Below are 18,678 nucleotides of genomic sequence, written 5' to 3'. Positions count from 1 at the left end.
AAAGCTCTTTCTTTTATTTTATTTTGCCTCTCCAGAAGAGAAAGCCTTAAAAAAAAATAAAACATGTCAACCAAGAGTTCTTTTCCTGTGGAGTAAGTTTTAGAGTCTTATGCCCAAGGCTTGAGTTTTTTGAACACTGTAGGAAGAAGATAGATGGGAAATAGTCCTTGACTACAACAAACTGAAATGTTTGAGGTGGACTGCTTTTATAATAGGTTTGTTTCAATATATATTTAGAGATAGTTCAAGAAATACTGAATTATAATTCATTAATAACTATGAGGGCAAAATGCCTAATTTGATTTTCGATACACATAAAGTAAAATTTTAATAGTTATATATACGGCAAGAAGTAAATATTTTGAATAATGAGATTGTATGAGCAAGTATGGCTCTCTCTAAAAACTTATTTAAATATTTTACAACATTTTTATGTGTTTGATTAAAGGAACAGTGGCTGTAAAATTTTAAGATGGCTTGATAGAAGGCCAGAACATAGCCAGGCTGACTGAAGAAAGTCCAGGAAAAATACTATTACTTGAGAGTCTATCATGGTTCTTTTTCTTTAGAGAGGGTTTCAGGCTATTCCTGGCCTGTGTAAAAATGCAGATGAATAGTACTTTTCGACCATGCCTTGGTATCTCTAGCCAGCACTGAAATCTGCACATTGGTATGCAGATTGCTCCTTGCCACCTTTCATACCCCTGCGGGGGATGGTTTTCCTTGTGGAGTTCTTGTTTGGTTTGTTGGGGGGTTTTTTGTTTTAGTTTTCTCTTTTAGAATTTTGCCCATATCAAGTGGTAACCAAGATCAACAGGGTATGGTCTGAGCCTTCTGTATACAGCTATAAACTGTGTGGTCAACTCAGGAAACCTTATAGCAAAATATGTGTCAGAACCTAAATTTTTTTTTTTTTTTTTTTTTTTTGCTTTTTGCATTAGGAAAAAGCTCTGAATAGAGTGAATAATCATATGTGGACTTTTTTTATGTCACGTGATAGTAAAACACACTCAAGCAACATCAGGGTGGGATATGGAAAAAATTGAAAAATCAGAACTTCATACAGCATAAAGAAATGTGTACATATTACTCAGTATGCATTTTTTGGCCCACATTTTGTGCTGTTTTGCAGAAAATTCTTATGTGTACTTGTGTAAATGTAACTGGATTGTAATCAATAGAATTATCCACCAACAAGAACGATTTATATTAGCCAGGGGCAGGGATTCCCATTCATTAAATCTGTGGAGGACAAGCCTTTATCTATTTCCGTAGATGCAGCCTGGAGCGTCCAACATGTCATGGATTAGATAAATTGGGCTTGACATGCCTGTGTTTCTGGAAAATAGGACAAAAATTTCTTTTGTCCTTTGTGTCTTCTCTGCAAAAGCAGTAGTGCTTTTGCCCCACCTATAGAGAATGACAGGAGATAATTTTACTTGCTTGAAAATATTTTTTTAAAATTATAGGCATGTTTTATGTAGAGATTTGAAAAACAGACCTGACAGTATTTTCAGTGTGAAGAGATGGACAGTCAACCTAATAACTGCCACATATTTGAGCTCTCAAAACATTTGCCTAAATCAGCTCCATCAGGTGCGAGCTTGCCAGAACTGAAGTTTTCATAGTCCTTTTTTTATAAATAGCCATTTTGTTAGAACTTCTCCACTGTAAAAGAATGTATTCACTTCCCCAGAAAAACACTAGCCCTGAGGTCAAGGGATTTTTGTGGGCTGCTGGAAACACAAGCTAAATTCCTCCGTGAAGTGAATACACATTTACACAAATGTAAACTGGTCCAGAATAGCATCATTGTGCAAGTCTTCCCGGTTAGTCAACAGCCCAACTACTGGGACATTCCCCTGAGGCACTGAGGACTTACAAACAGCCTTCAATATGGGCCCTTGATTAAAATACAGATCTTGATTTCTTTCAGTTCTTGAAACTTTTAGAAGAATTTGTTTCTGTGTGTGGAAGTGTAGCTTCCATCTAGATCTGAAGAGAAGAGAAATTGACAGAGCTTCGCAAACAGAAAAAGTTGAATTTTTGCAGTTTTCTTTTGTCATCCACAAGCAATTTTATCTTGAAGCAAATCATCAGCCAGATTAGAACAGAGGAATAAATTATCTGCAACTTTGTAATTGCAATGGCATGTGCAAACCCACAGCCTGATTGAAGGATTATTAAAATATGGTTTCAAACTGTCCCTTTATAACCGGGAATAAAAAAGTTTATAAAAGTGAATTTGATATAGTTTGTTTTGTTGTGTTTTCCCTGTTGCAGAAGGGTCATGGCTGTAATGTGTTAGTGAGAATTAAAGTACCCTGCTTGGGCAGTGGAGTCAGTCCTTTTACAGGTAGAAGCACAATTACAGTTTTTTTAATGGAAATAAAATAATTTACTCACCAGTATATACTGTGAATTAACAGCTAGTTCTGTGTTAATTGTGTTCCAGCATATCATATGACACGTTTATCTCTGTTTAAAAAGGGAAAAAATAAGGGTAAAATCATTTGAACTGCTGAGGAGCAGCATGTGATTCCATTAAATAATATTTGGCAAAGATGTAATTTGTAGATACAATAGAGTTATACAATTACTGCTATTTAAGTACACTATAGCATGTCCTATTTAAACTTTATTAAAATTAAATCTGTGACTGGATATAGAATTTCCAGAAAACAACAGTTTAATTGATTCTGGCTGTGGTTCAAATTTCTCCCATTGATTTCCAACATCCCATTCTTTTGTTTCCAGGCTTGTTTTGCCTTCTGCCATCTTACTTCCCCTTCTTTCCTTGTCCCAAACAATGTGAACTCCTTGCCCTCAGCACTGTCTTCAGGGTTTTGTGCTCTATCAGCAGCAGCTCTCCTTTTGTGGTTCCTGTGCTGAACTCAAAGCTCTGTCCTGCAGTGCAGAACTGCTGATCATTTGTATCCTTAGCTTTTTTCCTGACAGATGAAGAATGGCTGACTGGTTTATCAAGCCAGCAAAAAGGCAAGTCAGGAGTGATCTGCAAATTCCTGGTGAATTCCTCATCTCTTCATGCTGGAAGGCTGCTGTGTTTTTAGTGGTCACGCTTTTGTCTTGTGTGAGTGTTCAACTTGAACCTGAACTTTTTGGCAGTGGGGCAAGAAAGCAACATCTGATGGCACAGCTCCATTAAGACGTAAGCTGATCTCTATTGCTTAATGCTGAAGGGAGTGACTCTAATCTAATCTTCAAGTACTCAAGTACTTAACAGAAGATAGGGATATTTTTCTCTCCCCAGGACAACAACCAGCTTTTTTTTTTTTTTTTTTTTTTTTTTTTTTCATGGCTGACACAGTGCATGTGTGATTTGAGATGGCATAAAATTCTACCCCAGTAATGTTCAAACTTAACAGTTAACTAAGTATTTTATCCCTCTCTTCCCTGTCGCTGTGGGGGCAACAAACTGCCAAGCACTGTCTGATTTTTCTTTGCTTCTCAATACAAAGCATGGGTTGCCTGCTAGGAAAACTTCAGTTTTGTATCAACTTCTTTTTCCAGAAACTCTCGGTCACAGAGCCTCAGGCTCTTGCTTTTTGCACGAACAGCTGTATCTCCTGAGGACTGAACTTGTTTCGTTTCAATAAAGTGTAGCAGAAGTTTTATGAAAAGTAATGTGTCGGAGTTTAGAGACAACAGGGCCATGTGATCTAATAGGCTTTTTTCTGGCTTTTAATCCTGAGAAAGGAAGATATTTGTGTTTGCTGTTTTGGTTTAATTTTATTTAGGAACTTCAGGTATTTAATTCAGAGTGGGAGTTAAGATATTTCATTGTTGGAAAAAAATCCTGAACCAAATAACTTAAAGTGTTTTTAATTTGGGAATAGATACATACAGGAAAAATGATGATATTATCTACAATTTTTCTTATCAAGTGTCTTTCAAACCACCATGAACTGAAAATTTCTTTATGTCCTGTAAACTCTACTTCAATTTACTGTGGCACGGGCCACTATCCAGAAGCAAATCCTGTTCTTTTGGTTCCATTCTAATTTTTCCACTTATTCTTTTGACTACCTATGAAAGATCATAAACCTAGTAGTTTTAAACATATATGTGTTGTAGGGAGGGTTGTCAATTAAAACTTTTGAGACTGTGGTAGTTTGTGATGTATTGTGCAAGCATTCATGCCCTTGTTCATGCGAAATAAAAATGAAAAATGTGGTTTTATTTCAATAAGTATGTGGTTTTGTCACTTACATACACATAGTCAGGCAGCTCTGTGAGGTTTATTCAGAAGGGAATCATGGTCCAGGCTATGCAATACTGGCATAGGTTGACAGAGGTATTTTCATGTCAGTTGTTGTGTGCTACCTGTAAGACCAACAGCCAAGTGCAGCTGCAAAACTACAGATTTTGTGTCACTTTTTGTTCTCAATGGACCTCTCTCCTTCCTTCCCTTCCACTTCCTCTGTGGAGCTGGCTTTGGCTTTGCTCTTTTAGATTGGATTCTGCCATCCTTCTCTTAACTTCATCACTTTCTGAAGTTGGTCTATCTGTTATTCAGTGAAGCAACAGGTTTGACAGCTAGCAGAAGAGTGAAATGGTACCCTTAAACATTCAGTAGCTTGTAATGAAGTTCCACTTACTTTGCACTGTGCAGTAACAAGTGTGTAAGAACACTTTCCAGTGAATTATTAATGCTAAATGGAATTATTAGTGCAAAATAGAAGATACATTGCTACACAGAACTATCTTCATAGAGTTTACTAGTGGAGTATGTCCATTTCATGATATTAGTTTCATCTTCATCTCAGTCATATGCTTGTTTCATTTCAAGTAAAGATACAAGAAGTTAATCGTTATTTCTTATAAGCATGCTTTTGAAAAATAGCACTTTTAAAGCTGATAGTGTATTCATCATATTCAATATATTCATAAAAATGAAAAATTATTTGGAAATCTGTTTGCAATACAGTGTTCTGATTAATAACCTTTGGAAATTTGCGCTCATTATACCATAAACATGACCTTTATAAAACCATCAGAAAAATTCAACTGCAGAATATACCAGGTCAAAGACTTTTTAAAATGTCAAAAAGTGTAAAGCTTTAAAATTAATGTGATTTCTATAATACTTGTCTGATGCTTGTATTTTTGATTAGGTTATTTATTTATGGTGGGGTTTTTTTTGAATCTTTGTGGTTAGGTTCTACCAGGAGACTGTGACCTCAGAGGAGCATGCTTTGGGATGCATCTTAATGGCCTTCAGCAGTCTGTTTTTTGTGTTTCAGTGTTTAGATCCAGTTAGTTTATAACCACATTTTTGCTGGACATGATCTGATAAGATCTAGTATCTCTCCAATAGAGGCTACAAACCATATACTGACCCACTGGTTAGGAGACATCCACAATATGTCAGTAAATAATGGTGCAATCAGTTCAACACTGTCACAAAATATGTTTATAGGCTGAAAGGTGTAGGGAAACTGTGTATGTAGCTTTGGGGAAATGCACATCTGTGATACTGTGCCCTTCCTCTAACTTCATGGGGTTGTAGTGCTCCTCTGAAAACACCCATGCTTCCCACCTTAACTTGAGTCTGAAAGTAAATCTTTCTTCTGCAGGCTGGAAATCATGCTAGGGGAGCTGCTTTATGTGGGAATAAATAGCCAAGAGCATAATGAAAAGAAAATGGAAACCTGTTTTTTATACAGAATCACAGGATGAGTCAGGTTAGAAGAGAACACAGTGAGTCATCTGGTCCAATCTCCCTACTCAAGCAGAGTCATCCTAGAGCACATGGCACAGGACTGCATCCAGGTACTTCTTGAGTATCTCCAGTGAGCGACTCCACAAATTCTGAAAAATTTATTCTAGTTCTCAGTCACCCACACAGTAAAGTTCTTCTTCCTCGTGTTCACCTGGAACTGCCTGTGCATCAACTTCTGCCCATTGCCTCTTGCCCTATGACTTGGCACCACTGAGCAGAACCCAGCTTCATCCTATTCACACTTTCCCTTCCAACACATTGATGAGGTCCCTTCTGAGCTATCTTTTCTGCCCTGACATTACTGCATGGTGGTAGAAATGTCTCTGTACATTTCTAGCTCATTCTGTGCAAGACAGACATTTCACTTCCTTGGATTCACTTACTTAACAAAGAAAGTACAAAGTATTATAAAACATGAGCATTGCGGGAGGAAACTAAAATAGAGCTGGGGATACACAGTTTGCCAAAAGAAAATAGAATCATTAGTGCAGATGTAGACTCATTGGTGAACTCCTCTTCCCTCTAGCATTTATGGCAATGAAGGAAGAACAAGTTTTGACCTTGTCTGTGAGATCATTCAAATCTAAGTGAAAGCACATTCAGTTTGCTACTAGCCTACAACCAGGAGAGGATAGTACAGTGATCAGAGCACTAAATATGGGGACCTGCCACAGATTCCTGTGTAAGCTTTGAGAAGAAGTATTTTGCTGGCTGTCCCAGCTTCCTAGCTGAAAAATTGGGATAATATCTTGCCAGATAGAAGAATCCAGAGAACTAACTTTGGAATTTCACCGAGAATATATATATATATATATATATATATATATATATATATATATATATATATATATGTGTGTGTGTGTATATATATATATATATATTTTTTTTTTTTTAAGGTCAATAGAAATTAAAAGCTCCTCAATTCTCAGGAGGGAGGAGGGCTGAGGTCCATGGGCATTCTAGTTTGTCTTTTCCAAAGCCATGACTTCCAGTCTTGGGCTTTCTGGTTCTCTGATAGTTGGCATGGTTGGTACTTTGTATGGGCAGCTGCTAATAAGTATGCTGACCAAATTGGAAAAATTCTAGTTGTTTCTTTGTATTAGAAACAGGCAGAACTTTACAGAAAGTGGAACATTCATTTTGGATCGTTTAACTTTCAGTGATCCAACAGTTTCCAATAGGGAAAAAAAAGATCCAAATTTGTCTGACCAACTGCAATAAAAGCCCAAAGGACTCTGAAGACCTCAATTAGGTAGGTCATCTTGCTAAAATAAAAAGCTAAGTCTCTGCCCTTGTGCAACTTAAAATCCATATAAGATGTGGCCCATACTAAGTTAGACAAATTCCTTGCCTGACAGTGTTGAGTACTGAAGTTCAGATCATGGTTTTTCAGTAACTGTTATGTAAAAAAAAAAAAAAGCAAAACAAAACACACCAGTGTCTTATTCAGTAGAATGTTTCCTGGGGTCCATACCATATTTTATATATAGGGCAAAAGAAGTGATACTTTGTGGGATTAACAGGGTCTCTGACATTAATTAGCCTTGTGGTCTGAGTTGGGTAATATCTGCAAAATGCTGAGCACTTCAATGCCATTCAATCAGACTGGGCTTCATTGTCTGTAAGGTGGGCACACCTTCCTGCAATGCAGATGACAAAGGAACAGCAGGAAAAAAGGTAGCAAAATACAATCAGAAACCTGAGCTTGTTTAGCAAAGTAAAGAATATAATGACAGGAGATAATGGGTATCAGAGTACGCATGCAAATTTATCTCTGCATTTTCCCAGTCCAGCACCATAATAGTAGTTTCACAGGTTTCTGCATAATGGAAAGAGAAATTTACTCCTCTGTACACCTAGAGGAGTACATTTTCCAATCAAAATTATTGGGATATATGATCTTATGTGTTTCAAAATGTTTGTATGTGTGAAAGAAATGACTTTAAAAAACACTATATGATGCATAGCTGCAGGCTTCTAGAAATAATAATAATAATAAAAAGAATTCTTTTTCTAAAGTAGCTCACTTTGCAGGAACCAGAGAATAAATATTTTCTCTAGAAAAAATAATACTTTCAATAGCAGCAAAAGACCAGAGTTGATTCAAACTTTCCAGGTGAACAGTGTATGTGCTGAAAAATTCTGTCTATAAATAAACAGTGGGTACTGATTTGTGCCAATCTGGAAAAATAAAGGGAAGAAGATATTTTTGTAATGAGTCATTTTGAATTGCTTGGATCTGAATGTTTGAAATTTGCCAATATTTAAATCATAAAAACAGTTAAGTATCTAAGTAGGAACTATAGAGTGTCATTTTAGGTGAAAGAAGGGTTTCAGCTGACACAATGGTGGGGTTTCTCCCCCCCTAATTGTCTCTATTTTTTTTGTTTGGCCAGTGAACTGAAAAATCAATTACTCACAGATCTCCACAGCTGAGACAGTATTGCATTCATCCTCTTCAAAGTGACCAACCACTGCTAGCATTGCTAACAGCAAAACCTGTGAAAGTGTGGGCACACAGTGTACGTGATCCTCAAGCTGGCTCAGGAGAGCCAGCAGGATTGAGGCTGCTGTGGCTAGAGTCTCATTTTGAAGGCTCTTCTTTTCAAATGGGCTTCAAATATTTAATACAGTTAGTTTTTTTTATTCTTTTCTGGACCTAAGAATGAGTATATATAAAAGTGCTATGTTTAAATGTGGCTATTGTATTTTTAATTATTTTTTTGAGATTATTAAATAAGGAAAGCACTCTCCAAAAAGAGTCTTTGAACAACACAGAAGTCAAAAGCACTTTAGAATTCTTATTTCCCCTTCTAAAAGAAATAAATTTTAAAAAATAATCAAACTACCCAAAATGATAAGAAACCCTTTCAAGAAGCTGAGTTCTAAGACTATAAATTGTCAGAAATTAGATTTTCTTAGCAGTAAATTCTCCATTCACATGATTTGTTTAAAACTAATCTTCTTTCAGTTCACATGTAATAATATGTAACTTATAAAAATAAGTATTCAAAATCAAAAGTTTATCTCTTTATGCACATAAAAGATACAGGTTGCATGTTAGCTAACTTTCTGTATAAGTTAATATTTAGGCACTTTATTACAATAGCTACAAGTAAAGTTTGGTGATTAAATGAGGCTCATCTTTCCATGCCAGGTTAGATCACTGGTATTACTTATTTTGGAACTAAATTTACTTTTAAAGGGACCATTCAACAGTTTTTGAGAAAAGTATCTGTTGTAAAAATGGAGATCATACAGTGATAAATAGGAATACCCCAGTGACTATGGTCCATGACAAATTACATTAAACTAATTCCTAAAAGCCACATCTACAAGTCATGTCATATTTTCTCTGTTAGATCCCAGAGAAGTCTATTCTTTTGGCTTTGGATGTCTTAAAATTTCCTATTTTATCATAGTCCCTGAAAATATAAATGTGATACCTGATATTTTAAGTCATGAAATAGCATTATTCACCATGATCAGCAGGCTATTCTTAAATGCTTGTGTCCTTATTGCCTTTTTGAAAAAATCCCTCTATATATATATACCTTTTCCTTGGCCCACTGGTAAACTTAATTAATAACAAATTAAAAGTTCTAGCTAATATTGAGTTATCCAAATGTAAACTTATTAACATTTATGAGCTAGACCATGAGCTCCTTACATATCCTTTCCCTTTTATACTTTAAAATAGCCTGAGTCAGTGTTCTTGAAAATTTTGTTTGAAAATTCCTGTTTTGTCTCAGGCTCTTGAGGATATATTTTAATGCTTACTGCATGTGTGCTGTTAGATATTATGATCCTATATAAAAGATATTAATAATAGCTTTTGAAGTTCTTTTAAAGCCTCCTAGAAGTCATCTTTTCAGTTGGAAGTGTGTGGTACCTTCCCAGCTTTTCCACTGAGTCATACTAGCTGAAAGGTTCTCTGAGCTTTTGCCAAGTCAGAATGTGTGTATTTTTTTGACCTCAGACAAGTTATCATAGAAATATTAAGAGAGGTGTGAGACGGGTTGTAAAACATGGAAATATCCATATCTTATAGAAACCACTTTATGATCCAACTCAGACTCCAGGAAGGAGGGGAAAGGGTACATTAATTTAGTGTCTTTGCTGTATTCAAAATAGTCGTGCATATGGACAGAAGGAAAAAATTGCAAAGTAATGAAGGAATGAAAATAAAATTCTGCAGAGATTTGCTTTTTCACTCAGTGTTTATGGTGGTAATAGTTAGTGATGGAAGAACTGCAAAAGATTTAGATTAATGGGGTATTAGTTTAGAGTTTCTGCCCAGTTTACATACCTCCAAGTTTCAAATGCATTGCAAAAAATATCTACATTTTTGTGTCTGCAAAAGCTGAGCAAGATTCTTCCTTTGGAGAGACTATTTGATAATGGATCTTGTGATTCTTTTTTTGGAAACTAAATCTGCAGCTGAGTTTAAACCTGAAGGACTGGGAATAAGGGTGTGCATGAGGAAAGACTATGCAAAGAAAGATGCAACTTTCTCTGTGGCCAAGTCACAAAATATAATTAGGTGATTGTGAAATTTGTGAGCTGTTTGTTAGGAAACCTGAAGAATAGAGATCTTGGCCTGCTTGAAAAAACATTTAGGAAACTTGCTATTTATTATTCTGTATTAAAAATCACCCTGCTTTATGATGCCTGTTCACTCTAAGGCTATTTTGTTTGGTTTCCTTTGTGTGTATCCAGTCTCTGTGATTCTCTTAATCCAGATTTTAGGGTCAGTACTTACAGCTGTTTATAGTCTTTACCTAACACCAATCCAAGGAAAGCTTTGGGTGAACTGGGCAGAAAAATTTACATGGGAAACTTTCTTTTCAGTCAGTGCTATTTCATTGAAAGCAAAATTATCTCTAGAATGTGTTAACCTTTTGTAAAGAATTGTCACCAAAAAAAAAAAAATTTAGCATTTTGAATGCCACATGGTTCCTTTTTATATATATATATATATATTTTAGAATGACTCTCATTTTAAAATCTATTTTCAGTTCCATAGTGACACATGGTTTCAGAAGTCAAAATGGGGTAGAGGGGAAGCAGGGGAAAGGCCTGACACCAGTATTTGTTCCCATTCATACTCAAAACAAATAAAATATGCCAATTCTTTATGGAATGGACAGTTTGAGGCACAACAAACAGGAATCATCTCTTCCTCTGTTTTTGTCATATTCCCTTGGTTCAGGCAAGAAAGGTCTTGTGCTGATGTTCATATCAGCAGTAGTTTCAGAAGGAGAACTCACTTGACTGGGATGTGTCACCAAGAGCATGAACCTCATGCTATGCACATGGATTTGTAGCACGTGGGCTGTCTGTGCCCAAAACATGGTTTTCTATTGCAAACCAGATTATCCAGTGGTAGGGAAAAATGTCTAGTCCCAGCTGGAGATACAGAACTGGATCCCTGTGCAAAAATGCATTGTTTGACATGGGAGGAGTTCTCAAAAACAGTTTCAACGTGATATAGGAAGGGGCAAAGCTTTGTTGCAAGCTTTTCCCCAAACCTGAATGCTCGCACTTACTTTGGATGTATAGACAGTGCCTCTGTCCAAGAGATTATCTTGCCTGTGATTTAAATTGTCTGAAAATTGAAGAAGCAAATCTTCAAACTTGGTCAAAATGCTGAGCCAATTAAGCTTTTAGGTTGTATTATTCTTGGTGTCCCTACGAAGAAAATTAAGGTAATAATGTTGATGTGGATTTCTCAAATGTCTGAACTTCCATCTCCCATTTAAAATCTGATTCTCTTCCTCTTTAGAAGGACATGAGTCTAACATCACTAACTTGTAAGACTGGAATTAGAAAATACTTTATTATCCTGCCATTGCAATTAATTTTAGCATGCTCCCCATAAATACAAGGTTATCTCTGTGAACTTCAGGTAATGATAATAATACTGAGCATCAAGCACAGGCTGCGGACAAAACCTATCAGTGTTGTGGGATTTTATCCTAGTTTTATTGGTCAACATTATCCAAACCTGTCTGGTAGAAAGCTTGTAAAAAGGCTGACACTGAACCTTCACCTTCACTGTGACTTGATCAGTGGTGCTGCGTCTGCCCAGGGAATGATATGGAGATTTTTTTGGAGAAACTTATCCTACACAATACCAAAACCATCATAAGTAAATATTATGGTTCTTCACTGTAATCCAACGTTCCATAACACTTGGAATTTTTCTGTGTGCACTCTTAAAGAACACTTCCCAGTGGGCTTCAACCCCTTTCCATCCCTCTGCTAATGATTCAGGTGTGAAATAGTTACACTGGTGTTCTCAGAGGTTGTCCAAGCTAAGCTGAGTCACAAAAATGGTTGCCATTGCTTCAGTTTTTCTATTGGAGATTCTGGACTAGAACTCTGTGCATGTTGAACGGAAAGAGAAGTTAATTTTTTCAGCCATAAACATTAGAGAAGTTTTTGAGCAAAGTCTCACATTTCATGATGCGTCTCACATGCTCCATCATTTAGGGACATGCCTGACACTATTGAAAAAACAGAGAGCAGCTGTGCTCCAGAACATACTAATTTTCTGTGCCACTGTAGCCAGGACTGTGGTAGATTTAAAAGTCTGTTCCAGAGGCTCTGAGTCCCAGCCAAGGTCCTGCAGAGCTGGCTGGATTTTTCCATTTAAAGCTTGTTCTCGTCCCCAGATGGCTTCGCATCGCACTGGCTGGCAGCAGCAGGTGCGTGAGTGCCGAGTCATGCCACAGGAAAGGATCACAGAATAGAAATATGTCATCCTCTGTGCCTTGGTATCTCAGATGGGTTTGGGACAATAATGCTGTTGCTCTAGGTAATCCGAACCTGTGAAGCTCTTCTCCATAGCAATGAGATAATACACCCAATGAGCTGTGTCCCCAAGCACAAATGACATTTCTCGGTCCAGTTTACATTTGTATTTGTGAGTTACAGAATGTTTGATTAGCCTCAAATTATTTGCTATTGCCAGGCAAATGCTCATCTTGGACTTTCTGTGTGATTCTGTACAATCTCAAGTGCAATGTGTATTTTTTTCTTTACTAAGAGTGACTTCTTCCTTTCATGATGTGTGAAAGTTTTATGTAAGAATAGCTAAGTATTTCTAGCATTTTAAAAAGTACCTTTATGAGTTTTTCCTAATCCAAGGTAGCATGATTGGCATGTTTAACACTACCTTATCATCATTCTGACCTGTTAGATTTATTTTTACAGTGTTTTTGCAATAATGTCATGGGAATGTAGCAATTGCCAAAGCAATAGCAATCAAATAACTGATAATTCTATGCTGCTTGTGCTCTGCTTTTGCCTAAATCCTCAGCTGCTGCATTCAAAGACTTTTGATTTCTTATACATTTACATTAAGTTACAATGTAGAAACTACCCCCAAAATGGCAGTTATTCTTGTGTATAAAAGCCATCACAAGATTGCAGCGACCCTTAATCCACTATTAGTGATTCATAGTCAAACACTTCACAGAGGAGTAGAAAGTTGGCAAAAAATACAGTCTTCAAAATTTGGCTCCAGCTGATTTTATACCTAGAAGCACAACTTGGATGATCTTCTACAACTGGTTAATTAAGTTCTGTGTTTTTAGCCCTCAATTAGATGGGGTAACATGACAAACCTTGTTAGCAGATTTGCTGGCCAAATATGGAGTGATTTCATATATCATTCTGACTACTTTATATTTGTGCTCTTAAACGATGTATGCAACTTGTCTAATGAAATGTCCGTGTGTATGAGAGGAAAAAAAGAAACAGATTTCAGATATCTCCCTCTGTTGATCTCTCTGCCTGTGTCTCTGTTCAGTGAGTAGGGTAAAACTCCCCTTTCATTTTTTTTCAATGTTTCTTGGACTCTTACCAGCAGGTTTTTGCAGTCTGTTGCCTGCCTCTCAGATTAGAAGAACACTGGCATATTTTAACAGTTTCCTAGGATCCAAATAGTCTTTAATTAACAGGGAATTGATGTTTTGGAATGCCACCAATACAGGAGACACTGAAAGCAGAGAATGAACTTGGATCCTTCCAGCTTGTAGCTGGCTGTGGGCAGCGGCAAACAAATAAGCAAAATAGGGTCCACTGCAAACAGGTAGTGCCTTATTGGTATGCAAGAGGATTTCTTCATTTGCATTATGTTCCCACAGAGCTGGTGGTTAGGTGGGAGGAGCTATCTGCTGCACAGTCCTTGCAAAGAGCAGAAAGTGTTCATCAGTACCTTCCCATAAACAGAATTTCAGTGGCTCCTGAAACTGTTATTTTTAGATGCATGTTGATCAACTGTTGAGGCAGCAAGGTACGTTGTGTTTGTGAGGTTTAGGTTGAAATGGGAGCTGTTGGCTCCATGAGTGAGCATTTAATTAGAAGCATCAGAAGTCCTCAAATAACATGACTTTTGCTGAGATGAATAGCAGGTTGTTCTTTATCTTTTTGAGTAATCTGCCTTTGTAGGGTTGAGCAACAGGGTAGGGATGAAACACTGAAATTATAAGAGAATGAGAGTAGCTGAAGCTTTCAAGGGAAGTTAGACATATGCTGAGCTGTAGTTCCAGATTGTCCATGGAAATAAATGGCTTATAAGGTAATTCTAATCACAATAGACTGAAACCTGGAGCAATTGCTGGCAAAGAATTATAACCAACTCAGTCACTGAATCATCTGTGCTTTTTTTCAGTAATGCAGCAATTTTCGGACAAGTCAAAATGTATTAGTTTGATCCAACATTGTCTTCTTCTTGTTTCTGTGTTTATGTGTGTGTGCTGGCTTTTATCCCCCCCACTAATCCTATCCTGCTGAATGCCTTCTGTCTCTTTGCACTGTAGGTGGTACATGCCAGAGCCCTGCTCTTCCAGCCCTTGTGCGTCCTCCTGCGCCGCCCCTGCAGCCATCGCTGGATATTAAGCCGTTCCTCCCGTTTCCTCTGGACACTGCCGCAGCAGTGAATCTCTTCCCCAACTTCAATGCAGTAAGTACACTCCCAGCAGCCACACTGAGCTTCTGTGGAAGGCTTGAGAGGGCACAAAGCAGAATTTTATGTACTCCATTAAACCTGGAATATCCTCTCCCTTACTGAGGGCCAAATAGCTCTTTCAGACGCGCTGATGGGCCGTAAATTGAAGTCTACCTGAGTGTTAGTCAGAAGAAATGTAGAAGGAAAAAAAAATCATATGATCCTGAGTGACATGAAATAAAGTTTCAGGCCATATTCAGTCCCAGGGCTTGTGCATTTCCCACAGTAATTTAGGACATGCAGAGCTTCACTAACTTACAGTTCACTGCAGCTCTCAGAGAGGGGAAGTTTCAGAGCAATGGGATTCTACATCCCATCTCCAACACACTTTCTGAGAAATACTAAGAATTTACAGAGCCTAAAGAAGAAAATTCTATTGGGGCAAATAAAGTAAGAATGAGAACAATGTTAGCTGCTATATGAGGTATTCAATAGCAAACAATCTGAGGTATTTCTTTCAGGTTAAGATGTGTTATTTCTCATGTGTTAGGTTTCAAATGGGATAGATTTCTCCCTTTTTTGTTTTACTTAGTCATGCTATGTATGATTGTAGAAATTCCATTCCTTCTTAGTATTCTAATTATTTTACTGACATATGTCATCAATGCTCCAATTTTCCTGTTTCAGGCTGAGATAATTAATGTTCTAACAAAAAAAAAAGGTCTACTTTGTTTTTATGTTAATTTGCCTTTATAGAATTATGTCCCTTTTCAATTACTTTTGGATGCTCTTTTCCTTATTTACATATACTTGATACACAAAATATCTTCTTAAGAACATGTGTGCTTACCTACTTTGAGAGACACAGAGGGGTGGAACTTTCCATTCTGAACCAATTCTAATTGATATGCAGAAATCTTAATTAAAATAATTAAGAGTAGTAAAATAACATGAAGAACATGTGCATTCTATAAAAAAATTTATAGCAATCAATAGCCAATTTCTGTAATTAAATGTTTATTTTTTACCTTTCATAGATGTTCATTTTGCTTTAAAGTAGTTAAAATAAGTTAATTGTCAAAACTATTTATACAATCTTAAATTCAAGAAATTCACGGCATTAACAGAGAAACTACAAGCTACGAGTCTTAAAATGCACAGAAACAATATGTTAACAAACTACTATGACAAGTAAACTTCTTTAAATTTAAAAAGTGTGTTTGTATGCTGCAGGGTTTTAAAATCTGCTTGGTTAAATCAAGCTAGTGATAACCCATTATGAAATGGATACAGCTTTAGACCTTTTAGTGTGCTTTAGAGTTGAGGTCTTTTAACAAGTTGTGCCTTGTAATCACTGTAGTCAATACAAAAGTCCAGCTGACTTTTTAAAAGGTATCTGTTAGAATTTCTTGTATTTTTTTTCTCAGAATTTTCCATGGTTCAGAGTCTTCAGACTGTTTTGCTATTTATTTAATTATATCATCAAAATGGATTTTTAAAGATGAATGTTAATAATTATTAATCCAGTGTTACTCTATAAATTTCTAGTTTCTTTCTTCTTGCACAGCCTGCTTTGCTACTATAATTATTTTGAGGGAGGGGTGGATAAGTCATGCTTATATTAATTTGGAAGTAAGAAAGTAAAAATAGACTTGTATCAAAACCATGTTATTCCGGAACTTTATTTTAGTAGCATATAATTTGGTGATAGCACTGGTAAAGTGAGCCTAGTTTTCAGGAGTGAGACTTGAAGCCCTTTTTAACAGCACTCTGAAGTCTGCTCCCATGCAAAATGCTGCTTCCTGTGATGTGTGGCCATCTGCCAAATCCACCTTTGGCAGATATGTCAGTCCTGAGTGTGAGGATGCTGTCATCAGAGCTGCTGTCACCTGCTTTGCTGCTCATAGTTTATGCCTTGCAAAGTGACCTCTGCCTTCCCATCATGTGTGCTGACATGCAGCATCATCCTCCCTGTTCCCATTTTCTTTGTGAACAGCACGTTATTGAACGCTGCTATGTTTAGCTCATATGCCAGGGATGGTTAGCAGCAACCTCCAAATGTATAGACTAGCTGAGTAGTTTTGTATAGTTCCAGAAATTCTCTCCAAAGCTGACAAAAGTTTTGGGGACAAATCAGCTGCTGACTGTTATCAACCCAAGAAGGTAACCCACACATCATGTTAGACCTTAAACAGAGCTTCTGACAGGGGCTTCAGTATGTGAATATGAGACAGAAAAAAAAGTGATTTATCAAAAAATTATCTTTGCAAATATGCCTCTTCACGATGTTGATGATGCTTTATCTTCATAGACTTCACTGATAATCCTACACAGTCAGTGGAAAATCATGTATGCTCTGTGGATAAACCCAGGCCAAGCAAGTGGTCCATAACAGAACATCTGAACTGGATGTTATCTCTCATGTTGTCAATAAATTAGCGGTTCCCTGGTCTGAGGCATCAGAGTCATAAATTGAGTCATAGGGAATAGATTTCTAATGACCTCTTGACCCTCACACAATTCCACAGGAACAAATGTGTTTGACAGCATGTCTGGACTACTTCCCAAAAGGCTAGAGGGAAGTCTGAATTTTAGCCATTTATTGGCCACTTTTCAACAGCCTTCACTTGAGAACAGCATGACCAAGGGGAAACTTGAATAAAAGTTCAGGTATGTTTCAGAGAAAATAAGTGGTCTCTGGCAATTCTGATTAGCGTGAGAGTTTGGTTGTGATGGACATAGGCATCCAAGCTAATCACCTTAAGGTTCTTCATAAAATACAATGGAGAAAAATCAGCAATTTCTCCAAGTTAATCATGGATAAAATGCACAAAGGTAGCTTGGAATGCAAACTATATGACTGCTTTGGTACAAAGTGGAGTGAACCCTGGAAGTTCTCATTCCTCTGTTCAGGCTATAATGAGGGACTGGCTCAGCTGCATCTACATTTAGATGAATCCCACATTATGGGACAGGTCATAAGCTATTCACAGCTTATATAATAAATTCCACTCAGAAGTGCTGACATTGTATTGTATGTTTACAGAGGAATGCTCCCATTTATTAAGCAGTCAAGCTTCTAATTTTATCTAAAGACGATCTTCAGGGAATTTGAGGATTCAGATGAACAAGATAGAAATATTAGGAGAGGTGAAAGCAAAAGTAACTTACCAGTGGAGAAAGTCAGACACGTACATAGAACTAATAAAATCAAATACTGACCTTAAGTATTGCAAATAATCCTAGTAAGGTGCATTTTATAACATTTTTCACTCTATCTCAGTTTATTAAAAACATAAGATTTCTTTATTTGTTACTGATGACTTTGCTCTAAAAGAAATTCAGTTTTTTCTGGCTGCCTCTGAAGAAAACATTTGTCACTGATTCCCACAAAGGCAAAAGCTTTCATTGAAGCAGAGACTGTAAGAGATAACGTGGAGTATGCAAACCTTTGTCAGTAATATGCCCAGACAGAGAGTAGAGGGAAAACTTAAAATCTTTAAGTTTTTTAATTTAGAGTAACCTGAGAAAAGTCAGGAAGATAACGTTTGAACCTTTGAACCATTCAGTTTCAGGAGGAACATTTTCTATTTATACAAGGAGTAAAGCAAACATAGCAATTAACAATCTGGTTAGCTGAACATTTGTAGGTGCTATGCTCTTAATTGTGAAGCAAATGGGTACCCTCAAGTCACATGTAAAAGGAAATTGTAACAACACAGCTGCTTAAACTGAAAACAGCCCACTGGAACAGGCCCTGAAGAATCCCAGGTTCACTACAAGTTTATCTGATCTAATAAGATGAATCAACTGGATGGGGTTTAAATGGCCAAATTTTATTTAATGAGAGAAACTATGGTTATTAAAAATGTTTATGTAGCTTTTTCAAATGTGATTTGAAAATTTTCAGAGGGATAGAAAAATAATTAAATTGTTCTGAAAAGAGTTTGAGATCATTTAGCAAACATTTGTTATATTT

General features: G+C 36.8%; 1 protein-coding gene across 4 annotated transcripts in view; it reads left to right on the top strand.

The window, feature by feature from the left end:
• The window catches only part of ZNF385D (zinc finger protein 385D), a 405,889-nt gene that overhangs the window by 258,967 nt on the left and 128,244 nt on the right, over positions 1-18,678 (top strand). For all 4 annotated transcript variants that reach the window (XM_079300352.1, XM_079300353.1, XM_079300354.1 and 1 more), the window contains one exon: positions 14,572-14,714. In XM_079300352.1, the coding sequence (XP_079156478.1) occupies positions 14,572-14,714 (143 nt within the window). The remainder of the gene's footprint in view (positions 1-14,571; positions 14,715-18,678) is intronic.

Source organism: Erithacus rubecula, assembly GCF_903797595.1.
Source record: "Erithacus rubecula genome assembly, chromosome: 3".
Classification (NCBI taxonomy): Eukaryota; Metazoa; Chordata; class Aves; order Passeriformes; family Muscicapidae; genus Erithacus; species Erithacus rubecula.
The sequence above is the reverse complement of the archived record's forward strand: the minus strand, read 5'-3'. Positions and strand labels throughout refer to the sequence as shown.